The sequence below is a fragment of the Pomacea canaliculata genome, linkage group LG12, assembly GCF_003073045.1.
Source record: "Pomacea canaliculata isolate SZHN2017 linkage group LG12, ASM307304v1, whole genome shotgun sequence".
NCBI lineage: Eukaryota > Metazoa > Mollusca > Gastropoda > Architaenioglossa > Ampullariidae > Pomacea > Pomacea canaliculata.
This window is the reverse complement of record NC_037601.1, coordinates 18,159,646-18,178,297: the sequence shown is the minus strand read 5'-3', so window position 1 is coordinate 18,178,297 and position 18,652 is coordinate 18,159,646. Positions and strand designations below refer to the sequence as shown.

Sequence of the window (18,652 nt, the reverse complement as noted above, 5' to 3'; positions counted from 1 at the left end):
ACGAGGCCATTTTAAGGTGTCTTACAAGAGGTGTCAGGCACGATCCCACTGAACTGAGGAGAGTGAGGCGCGTGATCGAGTTGTATATCAAAGATACTAAATATATAGTGTATTTATTATCTTTGGTTGGATTAATAAAATGCTTTTAGTGAACCATTGCAGGTGTTAGTGTTATTTTATTTATTTATTTTTTGCATGTTTAAATTAGGCTGCCTTTGCGTGTAAGGTGTAACGTGTGTGAGTCTCGTCATTTTTTCCTAACCTTTAATGGAATTGCTCGAACATTATTAGCTGTTTTTGACATCTAAGTTGTACAGGTCTAACGGGTTTGAATCATGTGACACCCTTGATGTGTTAGCTTCTTTGTACGTTGAAGAAGATAGTTGGTGGTCTCACTGTCCCGTTTTAGAAGTCGGTATCTGTTGGCAGTGATAAAGGTCCTATATATTTGGCTGAAGTTTATCGATGTTGGTGCACTACAAATAAAATGATGCCTTTAGTTTGTGGACATATACCTTTGTCAAGACGGTAGTAAAAAACCAAAGGATTTATCATCTATAAAAATATCAAATAGACTACCCCCTTCCCCACACCATACCAGTATTTAAAAGAAATTACAGAACAGTCAAGAACCAGAAGGGGTTTTTGTTGCTGTTTTTTGTGCGTTAATAGAAATGTTTGTCTTGAGAGACACAAGTTAAATATCGATTATATGTCCATTTAAATAAAGTGTGCGGAGTACACGTTTTTTCTTACTGCTAAAGGGAGGTAAACTGTAGGGAACAAGCCAAAGAGACATTGAAATGCAAGTACCAATTTTCACTGTGTTTTATCTCTGTACACTGAGAAGCCGTTTAAAACATACACCCACACACACACACATGCATATAATATGTTAATTTCTCTATTTTTGACCTAAATTTTTATTTGCTAGCAAAATGCAAAGGTATATATAGTTATGGGATATATATATGATTCCTGTGATCTATTCCATGTCACCAAAACAATAAGAGCTATAAAGACTAGAGTAGAAAAGTTAAGTTACAGGTGGCAAAAGGATAAGCCAACCACACATAATGCATTCCACCTAAAAATTCTGCTCATAAGAACAATCTGTTCATACATATATATGTGTGCCACGTACTTTATATATATATATCAACAAATGTATTATAATACAAGCATGGTATACAAATGCATGCTCCAGCAAATTCGACTGCTTAGGAATAACTTAAATAGATGATAAAATGATGGTTTTCCATGACAGAAATGGCAGAACAGGGTGTGGAGTTATGGAAAATTTGTAACCTCATGTCATCTTTGTCCAGTCACTACCTAATGCTACCTCTAAATCATGTGTTCTTCTTGTTTGTAGTGTCACCTATTATTCACTACTGTGTTTGTTGGTTGAGGTAACTCCCCCATGTTACAAAGCCTACCCACATTGATGGTGAGCCTTGTTTAGTTTTAGGCTGGTGTGCAAATAGGCCTAGCACACTATTATACATGGTTCCTTTAGGTCAAATTCATAGACAGCAAATTTACCAGATGGCATAAAAGACACACAAAGCACATTATTGTGGACATGCTTAGGCTTTATCATCAGTCCACAAGCATTACTAATCTGATAAGAAAGCATCAGCAACATTAATTGTGTGTCCAAATATAACTTTATTAATCTACAAGGGCAGTTAAATAAACGTGACTGTTAAGACTTTAAAGGAACCACCCTCTGTGGATAACAAAAAGCTGCAGTTATTGACTCATGTCAAGTTTTCACTCGCAAGAAAAACTGCAATGAACTGGTTGTATTGGGATTTCAGCGACAAGTGGCACGTACATGCTCCAATTACCAAACAATAAAAAATACATAAGAAAAATATTTATAATTAATGCCAGGAAATATTTTATTTTTAAAATGTAAAAAAACCCAAATATTTCTGAATAGGACTTTAATGTCATTTTGATTTGCAAAGGAAAGTCATATAGATGCAACATTCCTCATAAAGTCTTACAAAACTTAGTCAAAGTTGGAAACAAATGCCTTGCTTGCTGACAGTTGCATTACAGCTTTGACTCTTTGACAACCTGCCCAGAGATCTCTTCAACCAGTTTTGCTGCCTTTATAGCTGTTCCCCAGCTGAGTGATATGCCATTGGCTCCATGACCATAGTTGTGAACTACCTGTTTCAGAAATTCCACAGCAGTTACAAGAAATGAATATTATGGGGATGTTGAAGAAGTCATAATAATTTTTGATTTCCTTTCCAGCTTCTAAATTATCGTCCTAATTATCTTGGGAAGGTGGAATGAGACAACTCTAATAAAAGCTGAGATTTTAATTAAGAGACAACTTGACAATATAGAGAGCAAGGCATAGCCCTAACCCCACCCCATTTTTAGACCCAGTCTCCCTATTCTTTGACTTTTTACGCTGTTTCAGAAATTGACATTCATGTATTATACCCCTAGCACATCAGTGAAAATAATGTTAGATACAAACTGAAGGAAAGAAAAATATATGTGATCTTCTCCAGTCATGTGATTCTAAAAAATAATGAAAAAAATGGTTGAAGATGAAGTTTTCATGTAGTAGCATGTCTTGTTGGAATCATATTTCAGTGAAAACAGCAAACAGAAGCAATACACACTCCAAGTTTCTTTCCATTGACCATCAAGAGTTCTTTCTCAAGCCGAAGAGGGTCTCTGTGTGGTCGCAGCCCTGCCCAGCTTCCGATCACCTTTGCTCCCTGAAAAAAAAATGAAGCACAAATGATTTAATTGTTCCCTGATGTCTCGACAACAGTCTGGTAATCTTTTCATTCCTGTCTGTTCTCTGCACTTTTATTCAAATGATAACTTGTTGTGAGTACACGTTTTGTGTATGGTTTTATTTTTTTTTTTGCCTTCTTTCGCATACATATCCTACAAGAAAATGTCCCATGCTCTCTATGTCCATAAAAGAAGTGCTTTAACTTTCAACTGTTTTCAACCATCGCGAAATTTTTTCTTTCTGAATGAGCACCTTTCCCAAAGTTTTCTTGTTTAATTTTCTCTAAAGATAAATTTTTGAAACATGCTGCTGTAGCAACCACATCGAATGCACACATCAGAGGGTGAGGAATTGTGAATCAACTGGGCAAATAATTTCATACTGTGCTCCAACCTTTACTTGTGGCAGAACTTCTGCTGCCCTTTGAAGTATGTCATCTTGGACCTGTGGCACAACATCTGTGTTGAAGTTGCCTTCTTCTCTTGTACCACCCACAATCACATACTCATCACTGAGAAAAGGCAATAAGTTACGAGTTACAACAAAAAAAACAATGTGAATGTCATCTCAAAGATGCAGAACCAATCCACAAGAGAATGAGAAAACGTTCATAGCAGAAGACAATGTCAACAAATAACTTGAGAGTTATCAATCTAACAGTGCATCATGTATATCAATTCCAAGTTTTATTATTTGTCATTGAATTGTTATTTCCCCATGTGGGGAGTCGATCGATCCTGGCCGTGCTCTCAACGAGGCCGACCCGTGAGAGAAGGGGGTTCAAGCCCTTGAGACGACGAGATGGTCGACATCAGTCTAAATCCGCATAAACTGAGTCGCCACACACCAAGTCGCACCTGTACCACAAGACGAGTTCGCTAAACGCGGCGATTCGTCAACCTGGCAGTCACGTTCACAACAGTATAGTCTGGCTTTTCGTGATATTCGGGTTGAGCAGCATAGCATGCAGTGTAAGTAGCTTTTAGTGTATAAAATTGCAAGTTTTGTAAGATTTTTCTTAATAATCTAATTATACATATTTTTAATTGTCTTACCATATTTTTACATTTATTTGTCACTAAGAAAACAGAAGAAACATCGTAATTAAAACGATACTTATCTTTTCTGAGCATAAACAAGGGAAACAACCCTGCCCTCAGTAGCTTTAGTACTTATTAACTAGACACAAACGAGAACTTTTAGGAAAGCTAGGCTGTCACCGATAGTGCGCAGTCTATAGCTGTACTAAGCTGGTTGTCTTTGGCATGTCGCTCCTTGATCGTGGGTCGTGCAGATGGTGGAACTTGAGGGTTCAGAGGAGCTCGGGTTGTCTCCATTGAACGAATGTGGTCGTGTGGGTCAGGGTGGCGCGGTCGTTGTCTGCATTGGACTGTCACCTTCTGATTTGTTTCTTTGTTCTAGGCCATTCTAGGAGATGTGCTCGTGAAGTTCTGTAGGCACACCTTGAACTTTTAGTGTGAGTGTACGGTTCTTTCATAAAGTTAGTCAGCATTTGCTTACGGCCATACCACGTTGAACACCGTACGATCACCGAAGTTAAGCAACGTCGGTCCGGTTAGTACTTGGATGGGTCACCGGGTGCTGTAGGCAATCTTTTACCATTCTGTATCATACTTCTACATCATAGGCTGCATTTACTAAGAGTCGGAGCATTCAGCTAGGTATAGTATTTTAACCTTCTGCCGTAATGAGAATAACATGCCTGCCACTTGGTTTTATTGCTATTAGCGGGTGAAGGAGCTTTCGATTCTTTCTCTGTCAGGTCCGTCTCTGGCACAGGTCACGTTAAACAAGAATATAAGAATAACAAATATTCTAGGTTTCGACCTGTATGCGAAGACGATGATAAGAGAATGCAAGAACGTGTACAAGACATTTATTTAGTCACTTTTGCAAGGAATAGCGTGAACGCTGTCCCCCTTACTAATAAATTACACACTCGTCCCCTACATTTGTGATGATCGCAAGGGTCAATCCGCCCGAAGACCAGGCCTCGTCCAAGGTTGTTTATATATATATATTCTTGCAGGAGACTTTAACGGCTTCACTAACTCTAAACTAGACAAAATTGGAGGAAAGCCACACAAAGGAAAAGCCTGTCAGGCCGAACTATTGAACTATCATATGCGGGGCCGAGCAGGCCTGACGAGAGGGGGGGACAGGGTCTGGTGTACCCGGGCCCGCGGCTGTCAAGGGGGCCCGGCCTTGGTCAGTGGATTTTCTTTTCTTCTTCTTTTCTTTTTCTTTTAAAGAAAGGTCTAAGGACAGAACACCCAAGCATTACACATGCAGAAGTTGAGTTTCAAGTCTGTAGAATTGTAAACATACATTATATACTGGGAAAATAATTTACGATTACAAGTACAAGGGGCCCGGAGAGGTCGTCTGTCCCGTGGCCCGGGCTGGCTCTCGGCGGCCCTGCATAAGACCTCGTTATCTTCCAAATTTACCATTCTGTAACTCTCGATTTCCCGACCTGATGCCGGGTCGCTTTAAGTAGTTTGAATGCATATTCGATCTGATTTCATATTAACCTAATTTTGCTTTTCTTGTTTTAATAATAATTGTATACGTTGTACAACTATTTTGTCGGTTGTATTTGCACACGCGGGTGAAAATAGTTACCAGTGCGTACGCGTGTAGACGTGCGAATTAGAGGGTGAGTGGGTGTGAGAGGGCGAACCTCGGGTGAAGCGAGCCAGCAGAAGTGTCCCTTTCCCCTCGGGCGAGTTACGCCCATCCTTCTCCCCGCACTAGTTCGTCACATGATGTGTGCACAATGCGCAAGGCACAAAAGAAATACAAATATGCAAGTTTCGACAAGCACATGTCATCTGTGATAAGATAGATAACTTTTAACAAAAGAATTTTTGCAACAGAAATTGTGTTGAATTTTTTTAGACATCTAATGTATAAAAAAATAAAGACTTACTGAGGAATAAAGTATGTCTTGTGTCCCCCATAGGCAAATGTCTTGATCCATGGGGCCTTCACCTAAAAACCAAAAACCCAATCACAAAATATAGATGTCTACAGAAAGCAGATGGTGTCACAGAACTAGTCATGTATGAAGTGTCATAAACCATTGTAATTTTATTGGTTGCCATGTAAATATTTAAAATTAAAAAAGAAATCAATAAATACAAAAGCTCACTATTGCCAGCTGCCCTTTGACAGGATACATTGCCTGATCATTTAGAAGCTGCCGCGAACCAAGTCCTGTACAGTTGATGACTATGTCATACTGCCCAGCAAGCTGTTATCATAAAAAGAAGACGAAAGAGCGTTTTTAAGTATTGAAAATTGTAAATTTTAACTAATTGTAAAGTTCTAAGATACCTATTGTAATGTTACAAACTCCCTTCATCAATGGCTAATATGTAAAGTTCTAAGATACCTATTGTAATGTTACAAACTCCCTTCATCAATGGCTAATATGTATTTCTTTCATCTTTTATTTATTTCCATGGGTCATCAGACCTGTTCTCATGGTCCTGATAGGATGCTAAACCAAGCCTGGTGAAGACCTTAACTACTGTATCTTGACCTCCCAATGCATCTCACCACCTACAGCAAAGTGATATTGATATTCTTTAATGCCGGCAGATTGAGCACAACAATTTTGTGCAGAGCATTTCACAAATGGCTTTTACACTCTCAATAATCAAAATCTGATGCCTTCATTATCATATACAAGCATTGTGTTTGCAATTTTGTATAAATTTTTTTTGTTTTCAGGCATAAATGTCTTATAGTAAGCTCTTAGTTATTACACTATAATTAACATATTTTTACATAGAAAAAAATTATCATGATATTGAAACCAAGCTGATAGCCCTGACCCATTACCAGTGATTAAAACTCATTAAAAATAGTTTTTTAATGTACCTCCTCTATCTTTCCAACTGTGCGAAATTCAATGCGGCCACCTTTGCTTTTAAACCTGAAAATTGGACAGTTGATAAACATATTTCTCTGTGTGCATGTTTCTATAATCAGGTAAATTATAAGGTAAAGATCCAATGGCCAAGTAGCCATAGCAACAGTGAATACTTCCGCCATCTTTAATTACTTCTCCTGAACAATCAGGCACTCATTCACTGTAAGTTGTAAGAGTATATCTCCAGCCATAGGCCTTGTACTTCCTGACCTTCTGCTGCTCCAATTACTAAACACAGAGCTAAGGTGCCTCCTCTTCTAAAATGGATATGGTCCTGCTAGCAACTTAAGAACCTATTCATACCTGCTAAAATGCAGAAACAAATTTTTAAAAACCCTGCTGTTTGGTACAGTGGCATTATCTGTGGAGAACTGACAGAATATTTTTTATAAACTTTTGCAATGGTTGTACAAAATTGTGTGAATGTTTTTATATTGGGAACTTTGTAGCATTACCAATATTAAACAGTCATGCAAAAAAGGGGTAAGATGAGCTATGAGTACTCACTGTGTCATTAGCCATGGCATTAATTTTTTTGTCTGAGTGATAACAGTTGTAAAGAAACACCCATATCTGAAATTAAGATAAACCACATCCTTGTAAAGAGATCAAATAATTAAGTAACTGTAACAGCTAGGTTGATGCACAAAATATAAAGTGTTCCTGGAAGACAGTAGCTACTTCTCATTTTGATGAAAGGTCTCGTGTGTGAAAAACACTTGAAGTAAGCTGGAAGATATGAATAAACTGAATAGAGAAGTGGAACAAAACAAAAATCAGAAACAGTTCAACTGCATGTACAGTGTGTATGAAAATAAATGAAGGACAGGAGAAGCAATAAATCACTATGCACACTCAACTTTTGCCCGACCCTCACCACACTTCAAAACGGTTACTTTTTCATAAAAGACTCATTATAAAAAAGACTGATGTTAATGTGAAAAAAAATACAAACTTGGTTGAATACAAAGAATGGCAGTACACTTATAAATATGAAATTCTTTCTCTATACTGACTGAGTTTTCTCAGCTAAATAAAGATCATCCCTGACACAACAACAAAATATTTGTACTTGAATTTTGAGTTAAGCCTTCTACGCTCCTCGTCTGTCATCACTCTGAAGTTCAGAAGTACATCTTTATATAAGGGATCCTGAAAAATGAAGACAAGCCAAAAATATTTTTTGTTTACTAGCTGAATACTTTTCTGTTTGAAGAAAACCTTTCCAGTTCATTCTACTGGTGATCTTTAGAGAATTAAATAGCTCTCTTCACATAAATATGCACATAAAAGCATACTGTTTCAAATAATAAATTTATAGTCTTTATCCTGAAATGTTATGCAGCATGAGATTTTACAGAATTGGTGTGATGAGTACCTCAATGTCCTTAAGGTCATCAGAAAACAAAAATCCTGATACAAGTCCATTTCCTGTTTCTCCAGCTAATGGAGACATTGCCAGTCCAAAAAAATAGTCCCAGCTGTCTTTGATCCATGTCCTGTACAAAGCAAATCTGGCATTTACAACTGTTCACATACAAGCATAATGTACATTAATTTACTTAACAATAAGATGTTTAACCAATTTAATCTATTAAATTATGCATTTGCTCCAGCAAAGATGTTATATCATATAAAGTCTTTGGCTCTATTTGATTCTATCTGGTCCTCTCTCTCTCACAGTGTGTGTGTGTATAGATGCTCATGTATGCATATGTGAAAGAGAGTGTGAGTGTATATAAATTTGGTGATTTAAAATATGTGTTTGAGAAAATGAAGCATACAAAGATCTAATGTTTACAATTTTTTTTTAATAATATGAATTTATCAAAATTGTGGTGGTATGCATAAGTGAGCAATAAAAGAACAATTTGAATTTATATATAAGCAGGGCATCATTTTAAGTGCTGAACTTGACAGCTATACAGAATGTGACTAACTCTAGCATAATTACAGATACAAGCATAACAAATATGCTAATGAGATTTACTAACAGAACTGTAATTTTTATTTTAAAATCACTAATGCAGCTACATTACTAATGTCATTAACATTACTGTATCTACCTGCAAAAGTATTTTTACACAAACTTGATGGACTTACAAATTAAGTTTACTCATACAATTTACCTAAAACTCACTTTAAAACTTCAGGCTCCACACCCTTAATCAAAGCAGCTGAAGGTCTGAATATTCCCCCAGCCCCAGCACTTGTTGTGTTGTTGCCAAACTTGTCTGCAATTATGGTGATGCTTGCATGAGGCATAACCTTTTGCACATTGACTGCAGTTGCCAGCCCGACCATGCCAGCACCAATAACAGCAATTCGCACCATACTGACTGTGTTGAGGCAAGAAGTTTTTTGTAGGTCAAATACCTCTGCACAAAAGGTGGTGAATTGCTAAGTAACATTAACCACATCAATATATTTAACATTTATTATTATTATTTCATTAAAATATTATTGTAAGACAAATTTAAGTTGACTTCTTTGCTAAAAAAGTTTAAATTTAAAGCCCTTACCACGTTAGAATTTTTTTTTATTGCGTACCAGATTGTTTACCTGCAACCATCGGTTAACCTAAAATTTCAAGATTTGTTCCACATAGATAAAAGAAGATGTAGCACTACTGCAGAGTCAACGACGACTGGATAAAGATTCAAGAGTTGACAGTTTAGGTTACCTAGCTACTATCAGTAGGTCGCCAACTTTTTATGGTGTAATTATAGAAGTCGTCTGAATATAGCTCTACTTCATGTCAGCTGAAATGTTTACAGATGTCAACAAAACACTTGTTCGTAAAGGTGTGTGGAATCAGCAAGATGAGCTGCAGTGGCACTGATGCCACGTGATTAATAGTTACTAAATATAGGGGTCAGATGATTGCCATAAAAGTCCATTGTTTCTGCGCAATGGTGCGCGCAGGTTCTATATTGTCTCGTGCAGTCACGCATATCTGTCGATCCTGTGATAGGTACTCGTAATTTAATGTCCAAAACAATCTTTACAGGGCTGGCTGGCTTGCCGTGAGATAGCTTTAATTAACTGCTGGCTCGGCGTAAAACACTAATTTCCACCTCTCCCAGAAAACAACCATTCACATGTTATGAGAGTACGTGCCTGCATGTATATATAAATGTAAAACCATGTCTGTTTTTTTTTAATTTTTTATAAATTATGGTAAATATGCATTCACGCGTGAAATGTAACTGCAAACTTAGTTCAGTTATGGTCTGTAGAGCTGGCTGTATGCTCTAGCATACTGATAAATGTTCAGTTACATTGCTGACATGTGTTTCCACGTGTGATTACTCGTATATACTTTCTATACATGAACCCTCAGGCGAGACGAGGGAGGGAAGGACAGGCCGGGGGATCTGGTGTGTAATAAAATAGAAGAGTTGTATAGCGTATACACACTCACAAAGAGCATGCTCTTATAGCGCTTAAAATAGAAATGAGACATGGACACTATACGAGGAACGGAGGAATAACTAGCATGGTGTGGACTGTGTAATTAGTAATGCTGAAGGAAGAGGTCAGTGCAGATTTGAAGTTTTCAGTTGTAGGTAGGTGGGGGATGTGGAAAGGGACTGTGTTAAATGGACTTGTAATCGAGAGTCTAGAAAGCTTATATTGCAAGCATCGGGGATCAGCTGCAGTTCGCAGCTGTTGATAATTAAACTGTCTCCTATTTACACAAGTACATGCAAGTGTCTATACATTTCAGGTGAACGGACTGTATGGGCATTGAAAGCACGAGAAATGAGATTATTATGCAACACAACCTTGAGTCTTTGCTTCAAAATACACACATTGTTCTGTCATGGAGTACAAGGTGGTGATGGTTACCGAACTAATGGGAATTACTTAACATATATACATACAGTTCTTTGGTTACATGACCTTGTAACAGTACTATGAAGCGTGCTGTGCGTGTCACCTCTACCACTTACCTGACCTTTACCCCCACAGCATGTGTCTACCGCTGCCATTAAAATGACAAAGCACAGTGCAGAAAGTATTCCAGTCTCACCGACATGAGATTACCCTATATAGGCTTGTTCATAGTTTATAACCGATGTTACAAATTATTCAATTGTAGAGTGTCAGGACCATACCTTAGCGAGTCCTTGTTGTTGTTGCTGGGTGTTGTGTCAACCGTTCTACAACGTCGTGACGTCGACAGCGACGTACGCACGTGGAACAGCGACGATGGACGCGTGCTGGAGTCAAAGGTACATGTGTATGCCAGTCATGTCAGCTTAATCAGACAGCTGTGCTGTGACTGAGGTCTGAATTGAGGCGTTTGTACAGTACGGAAAGTAGGACGAGGGTCCCCCACTTCCCCATCTGAGGTCAGCACATCGAAAGATAAGATGCAACGTGTGTGTAAGGATTACGACGAGGATCGAGCGACCGCGGGAATCTTTCGTAAGCACGCACCACTCTATGTACCTATACCTGCCCTATACCTATACTTGTCAAAGAGAAATCCACTGAGATTTAAAGAAAAATAAAAACAAGTTCCTCATTGATACATCAGTCCTGAATCATGTTACATTCCCTTAAAATTAAATTAAAACCCATTAAATCTTAATCGCTTTCTCACAACGAGTAAGCCTGTAGAGGGGGGCTTTTGATGTTGCAATGCAAATTTTCCCTAAAGGTTGCCAATATTAAACTCTCTATTGAGTGTATTCTATCAGTAAGCTAGTCATCCGAACAGAAATGCACACACACAGACACGCATTCTCTCTCTTTCACACAAAGAAAAAAAAAATACACGCACACACTATTTGCATAAATATATAAGCTTTTATATGAAAACAAACATAAACACATTATAAAAAAAGATACACTAATCACTCTGACGTTGAACAAACGGTTTCGACACCACTAAAGCATTTTCAGTACATTTATTTTATAATTGTACATGAGCATTTTCGAATTAATTTGAACTTGTGAGTCTATCTATTGTTCCTCGTAACGTTCAACAATTAATGTAGCTGATTATGTATAATCAGTTATAAATAATACAAAAAAGCCTTACAAACGAGAAATAAATGCACCCATAGCCCCATGCAACCATCGTACATTTCTTTGAAACATCTAGTTGTCGGTGGTGGGTCGCACTTGTCATCAATAAACCGAGGACTGGGTGTCCTGGGCTCAGACCTCGTGTTATACCATGCATTTGGTATGTATTTCCAGAGACGAGCTGCTTTAACTTTGCTAGAGTCTTTATAGTTTCTTTATAGTTGACTTTGCTACAAAAGGTCACATACAAAATAACGAAACATCATCGTTCAACATTCGATATACACTGCGATCTGTTTTTCAAACATTTCACACGCGCTTGTCTGGAATAGCCAACCCAAAGTAAGCTGCTTATGGAAATGATGATGATGATTATGCAGACTTGTTGAAAGCAAGACATCTGAGTAGTCTCATAAGCGGTTCCAAAATGACCAACAAGCCGAGCAGAAGGATTCTCGAGGTCTTAAAGTTTGGCGGACTGCGCGACCTGCTCAGCGATCTCCTTCGCCATTTTTGCTGCCCGGATGGCTGTCCCCCAGCTCAGTGACACTCCGTTGGCACCATGTCCGTAGTTGTGCACCACCTGTTCACAAAAATGATCATTGTCCTGCAGTAATCTGCATCATTGCTTTCTCGGTTTCTACTCTTGTTGCAAACTGTTATAAGAAATATTTGCCACAATCAGTTAACCCTTAAAAGTAAAACATAATCACCGCAATAAGAAGCATTCCTACAGTTATAAGAAATATTCACCCCGAGTTTCTTGCCGTTGATAACTCGTATCTCCTTCTCCAGCCGTACTGGGTCTCTGTGTGGTCTCACCCCAGACCAGCTGCCAACCACCTTTGCACCCTAATATATATATACAGATGTATATAAGGATTAAATATAAGGATTGTAAACTCGATATACCTCACAAACGAAACATAAAAAATATTAAAAGAGAGAATTAAGATATGATAGTGAAAGACCTTGCCCTGGCTCTCTTTGCCTGAAAGCGACTGTCCGCCATATTGGAACTCGCCAATATTTGAATGACCTCTACTACATTGTAATATATTTAATATACTAATAATTTACACTATTATTTGTTTGTTTATTATTGATTTTCAAAACTTCTGTCTTTTCGGAATGCTCTCCCTGGGTTTTTTTTTTCAGTGTAAGAGTCAACCTGTTTATATTCCATGTTGTCGTGTATGCCATTACAAGTGACTTCATGGTAGGCTTAGCAAAGTTCTGTTACAGGGTCTGCGTGCACAGGGTCTCTCCAGTAGTGTTTAGATCAGTGAGCTCAGTAAATTTGTAACTGTTATATACACCAAACCTTTATTTGGGGCAAAAGTTTAGCTGCCCTCTTCAATATGTCGTCTTGAACTTCTTGTACGACGTCCTGGTCATCAACTCCTTTTTCTCGAGTTCCGCCCACAATGATATAATCATCGCTGCAACAGGCAGGAGCACGATACATGCATGCCAATGTTCTTAGCATAACAATGTGAGAGTTCTCAAAGACATAGGAAAGATCACTTCTCTGTCAGAGTAAGTACTGTATAATTTATCTCATGGGACAATTAAGTCATATGGTGTATAAGTCACACATACAGAGAGAGAGAGAGGGGAGAAATTTGATCGACAAGGTTCAAAGTAGAAGAAGTCACAGTTATATAAACATAATTAAAAGAATAATTAAGTTCGTGTCATTAATCATTCTACTACTCACTGAGGAATGAAGTACGAGTTGTGCCCTAACCCTAAAACAAACATCCTGATCCAAGGAGCTTTTACCTGCAGCAAAAGATACAAAATTTCCTTTTTGTGAATAGGTGGTGCACAACTACGGACATGGTGCCAACGGGGTGGCACTGAGCTAGGGGACAGCCATCCGAGCAGCAAGAGAGAGAGAGAGCTCAGATTATCTTTTATTTGTTACAGATTTTATCACCCCCGCGGTAACTCCTAATCTGCTGGTAGGTTTGAGGGTATGCTAGTTCTCTGAATAGGAGGTGGAAATAATGTTAAAGGATTGATCGACTGAATGAAGGTCTTGAACTAACTGTCGTACATTTTTAATGTTTAATCAGTTTTTCATCGCCACGCAATGCAGGATGATTTGCAGCTGTGCAGTATCATCGAAGGACTAATCATTGAAAAGCGGAATGCAGGACTTGGAAACAAAATTGCACTCCACTCACCAATACCAGTTGCCCTTTGGCTGGATACATGGCCTGGTCCTTGAGCAGCTGCCGAGAACCTAGTCCAGTGCAGTTGATGACGATGTCATATCTTCCCGCCAGCTGTTGACATGGCATACATATCAGAGAATACAACATTTTTCCAGAAATCATTTATTTGTTTAAAGGTCCCCTATGTGAAAACTTTAACATATTTATGCGGTACGATTTGTATTTATAACCATTCTTTTCTCAGAATGTATTGTGGTCTGTCATTTGTCAGCTGCTACAGCTACCATACAGTCTCTCAAAGGCACTATGAAAGAGCACTAATGTCAAAATCATCAACTCCTCTAGAAAAGGACAGACAGACAAACTATGCAACAACGATTACCTCGTCAAGCTTGTTAACTTTCCACATGTCAATTTGACCCCCATTTTTTTTGAACCTGCAAATCCAACAATTACAGGGAAATAATAATAATCATCATCGTCATCGTCATCCACATCAGTGCCATAGTTAAGGAAGATGTTTGTCTATTTTAATTCAGTTTTTTGTTATTTGATCCGTTCAGAAAAAGGAAACACTTTATATTTTGTGCATACTAAACAATTTTTGTTGCATTTAAGAAGGAACTGAGATTGGTTTTATGAAAGAAACCCATCTAGAGAAGGGTCATTGACCATACCCACCATGTCATAAGCCATGGCATAAACTTCTTGTTTTGTGTGACAATAGTGGTGAAGAAGCATCCGTACCTGGAAAGTGAAAAATGTGTTGGTGGAGTTAGATTATAAGATGGCTTGCAAAAGGATGTCTTACTGCATTTTTAAACTCTTCTGAAAACTTATATAGTAAATTGAATATAATTGCACTGTAAATAGAAAATAAATATGAACATACACTCACACATCCACAGACACAGGCAAGAGAACTTTTACAGCCATATATCACACACATATTCACACACGCGCTTGCTTGCTTGCTAACATACACATGTACGCAATAGATATTGTAATAGATAAATAGACCAAGAAGAATGCCCAGCTATACTTGAAGTTTGGATTTATCCTCTTCTGTTCTTCGCTGGACAGAACTCTGAAGTTGAGAACTATATCCTTAAAGAGAGGAGCCTGCAAAACAACGAGTGTTAAAAAAAACCCCACGTATTTATTTATACGAAAACTGTACGAAACCATTAACATCACAATTACCGCTACAACCATATGCACCAATTCCAATACCCCTCCAGCATTGCCTCCACTATTACCACCAATACCTCCTCTTTCCTCCTCCTTATCTTCAAGGTTCACCGAATCCAATGACTCGCATCAAATATCGCAACACAGACTGGTTAGAATAAATAAATACATTGGATATTTTTGAGTGTTTTCACGCAGGTGCACCAGCCGAATTTTTCATCGGATTGAGGAAGGGTAAAAGAGGATGGAGGAATTAATTTTGGAGAAAAAGACAAAAAAGAAATAATACTGTTGTGGGGCTGCTTTGTAAAACTCTTAAACTCTACAATTTTAAGGTATAGAAGCATATATAATAGTTTAATTAATTAAGCAACGGATAGTTACCTCCACGTCTGTTATTTCATCAGAGAATATATAGCCTGATACAAGGCTATGTCCAGTTTCCTTGGACTGCGAAGACATAGCTAGTCCAAAGAAATAGTCCCAGGAGTCTTTGGCCCATTCCCTGTACAATGTTTAGTATACACAGGAGGTAACAAAACTGTGCTTGCTTACAAAATGGTTCATAAATAGTGCTAGGTTAAAACTGATAGGGTTCAGTGGTTTTTGCTATTGAAAGTTCTTAGATTATTTTTGAAAATGGGATATTTATGATATCTGGAATGAGTTATCGCGACACACACACACGTGTGTATGCACATAACATTTTCGGGCATGCACACAAAAAGATTTGAAGTAGGATAGACAGTTGTTAAAAAAACGTTGCTGTTCTCATCATTTTTTTGCTTGTTGGATATACGCACAATTGTGGAAATGGAAATTATTCGTGTAATGAACATTATTGAGTACCCAAGTTAGAATTTGTACGGTCATGTAGTCAGGGAGGTAATCCCTTGCTTGAACAAGCACACCTCGTGAAAATATATTGGAAAACACTTTCTTGGTGACACTTATGGACAAAATCAACCCTTAGAAAGATGTCGTTGCACATTTTTGAGAAAATAAAGGTAATCACACGCGCGCGCACACACACACAATCTACTTCAATTTCACAAACTTTCGAGTGTTTAAAAAGTGCCTGAGATTCTCACGCAGTATATAAAGACAGACTAATAAATTATTTGATGAGCTTTTCTACAGAATCTTTTATTAAAAAAAGAAACTTACATGGATCAGCAGTCAAAATCGAAAAAAACAGGTTACACACCAAATTATTTGTACCTGCTATGAAGTTTTAATTATATTCAGATTTCTTTAATCTGATATTGAACCGCTTCAAAATTTATCATCATAGTAATTTCTTCGCCCATCGAAAACATCACTTTGGAAGAATTATTATTGTCTCAAATGGGGAATAAACACCACATTTTCCTTCGTTTAAACACCTTGCTAACATAGGTTTTGAACTATCCCACTGGCTTTGATGGTGTAAATCTTATGTTCAAGCGATGTCACAAATTTGACTTTTTTCTGTGTATTTCGGTATTTTGTATGTTTCATCAAGTCATTTCAAAATCGCTTACGTGTGTCTTGAAGACTTTAAATGTGTGAAACATTTCTACACTCACTTCACCGTTTCTGGCTGCACACCTCTAACCAGGGTTGTCGTGGGTCTGAAGAATCCCCCAGAGCCAGAACTGGTGGTGTCGGTACCAAACTTGTCTGCTATAATGGTAACACTTGCCAACGGAATCTCTCTTTGCACATTAACAGCTGTTGTCAGCCCAACTATGCCAGCACCCAGAATGGCAATTCGTACCATGACTAGGTAGTTTAGAGTCTTTGCCAGACGTCTGCAAAACTGATTTTTGTCATATGCTTAGTAAATTTGCACGATTTTGAAAAAATATAATATTGATAAGTGACACTTCGTCAGAACTTATATGGACTCGTCATTTGGATTTAAACCTGCAGCCAGGTTTTCTTTGTTGAGTCTCACTGCACCAAGTACGGCATTCTTCCATACCATTCTTTACAAAGTCCCTGTTTAACATCGTCAGCAACTTTTTGGAAACTTGCAAATGTCGAAGATGCGACTTATAACAAGACCATTTATTCCATAAGCTAATTGTTAACTACAGACATCATATACGCTTCGAATATTCTTCTACCAGAAAAAAGATAGCCATAATCATGGGAAGAACAAGCAAACTCCACACAGATAAAGTGGCCCCAGCCGGTACTATTTTGTCTTTCTCATCAACTTTATAACGAAACGATATCAAGCTAACATAAGCTTAAGGCACAAGCAAATCTTTAAAACTGTTTCTCAACAACAGAACCACCTCATGTTCTCTTGTCAACTACAATCTGACCGTGACAATCTACAACTATTGTATTAATCTTTGTCCACTGTCATCATGGGAGGACATTTTGTTTCTGTTTGAGACCTTCATGAACACAAACGCATAGAGATCCCAGTAGGTTAAGATAACATGACTTGGCACTGTCGACAAATAATTCTGAATAGCAACAATAATGATACAGTAAAGAATAATAACAACAATAATGATACGCTATGTACTTACTTCTTGTCGAATAGTTCAGTGTTTTAGCTGCACCCAGTGATAGGGTAATAGGCTATAATGGCATGACTCCCGAAAAAAATTGCTTAAGTGGATAGAGATGTGGTCTCTAGACAGCTAGTTGACATATGTGGCCGTGTTCTCTCGGCAGCATCTGTGCAATGTCAGTAGTGTTGCACGATGTACAGCCAGAACAAGCAGAACTGATAAAGAAATAGATAAATGCTACAACATGTTTAACCCAGTTAATGGTACGTTTCGCAAAATGTTAAAGGTAAACAAGAGCGCAAGATTTTAAAAATTGTTGGGTTGAGTTCAGTACAAGATTTTTTTTTCTGAAATCTAATTAAATTAACTTCCATCTGTTTTAGAGGTAAGGTACACGTAGTCCTGTAACCTACGCCCGTAGGAGTGAGCTGTGTTAGAGCCTTCGCCAAACTTTCACCCTCTGAAAGGAAAGAATGGATTCAAACTGGCGGAGGGTGGTGAGGGTACTTGTCGATCCAGAAAGAGACAATTAAGAACAAAGAATAAACAACAAAGAATGACCACTAAGGTAGCCAGCACCATTACTGGAATCGAACCATCCTTTCCCGAATTAGTTTGACCACGGAGGTCCCTGCGGGAGTAAAAGAGCGCCAAGTTATTGTAAAAGGAGTATAGTGCGTTGATGTAAAAATTTGTTCTGTGTAATTTGAAGTTACATGTATATAGTTACCATAGCCCCACAACTCACAATGACAATATTAATCATTATTTTTATAATTGTGCAAGTCCTAGCTATATAGTAGCCACACGCCGCAAACTATTCCTGTGTGTACACGTCAGTATGTCAAGTATTTCTAGTAAAGAAGCTTAATAATATTTTTTTAAAAAAAAGTTCGTGTCTGATTATGTTTTAACTGCACTGACTGTTGAAAACTGTGGCTTCAAAAAGTCGTTTGCGAAAGGCTATAGGAGCACGTCATGAATGCCAAAT

At 37.9% G+C, this 18,652-nt stretch overlaps 1 protein-coding gene across 1 annotated transcript; it reads right to left on the bottom strand.

The window, feature by feature from the left end:
• Positions 1-907: 907 nt before the first annotated feature.
• LOC112577427 lies at positions 908-17,862 on the bottom strand. Its single transcript, XM_025260492.1, has 21 exons — positions 17,677-17,862; positions 16,717-16,949; positions 15,533-15,653; positions 15,000-15,079; positions 14,639-14,704; positions 14,340-14,394; positions 13,967-14,068; positions 13,495-13,559; positions 13,099-13,216; positions 12,528-12,626; positions 12,241-12,357; positions 8,875-9,134; positions 8,113-8,233; positions 7,807-7,886; positions 7,242-7,307; positions 6,683-6,737; positions 5,949-6,050; positions 5,727-5,788; positions 3,167-3,284; positions 2,652-2,750; positions 908-2,184 (listed from the first exon to the last, which is right to left on the bottom strand). Exons 2-21 carry the CDS (start codon positions 16,908-16,910, stop codon positions 2,065-2,067), a joined length of 2,100 nt encoding a protein of 699 aa, XP_025116277.1. The 5' UTR covers positions 16,911-16,949; positions 17,677-17,862; the 3' UTR covers positions 908-2,064.
• Between the last annotated feature and the right edge of the window lie 790 nt (positions 17,863-18,652).

Excerpts from the sequence above, each read along its gene's own strand:
- LOC112577427 (XM_025260492.1), bottom strand. The coding sequence starts at position 16,910 with ATGGTACGAATTGCCATTCTGGGTGCTGGCATAGTTGGGCTGACAACA. Across the intron at positions 5,789-5,948 it reads TCAAAGGGCAGCTGGCAATA|GTGAAGGCCCCATGGATCAA; the intron begins GTGAGCTTTTGT and ends TTTGGTTTTTAG. Across the intron at positions 2,751-3,166 it reads AAGTTCTGCCACAAGTAAAG|GGAGCAAAGGTGATCGGAAG; the intron begins GTTGGAGCACAG and ends TTTTTTTTTCAG.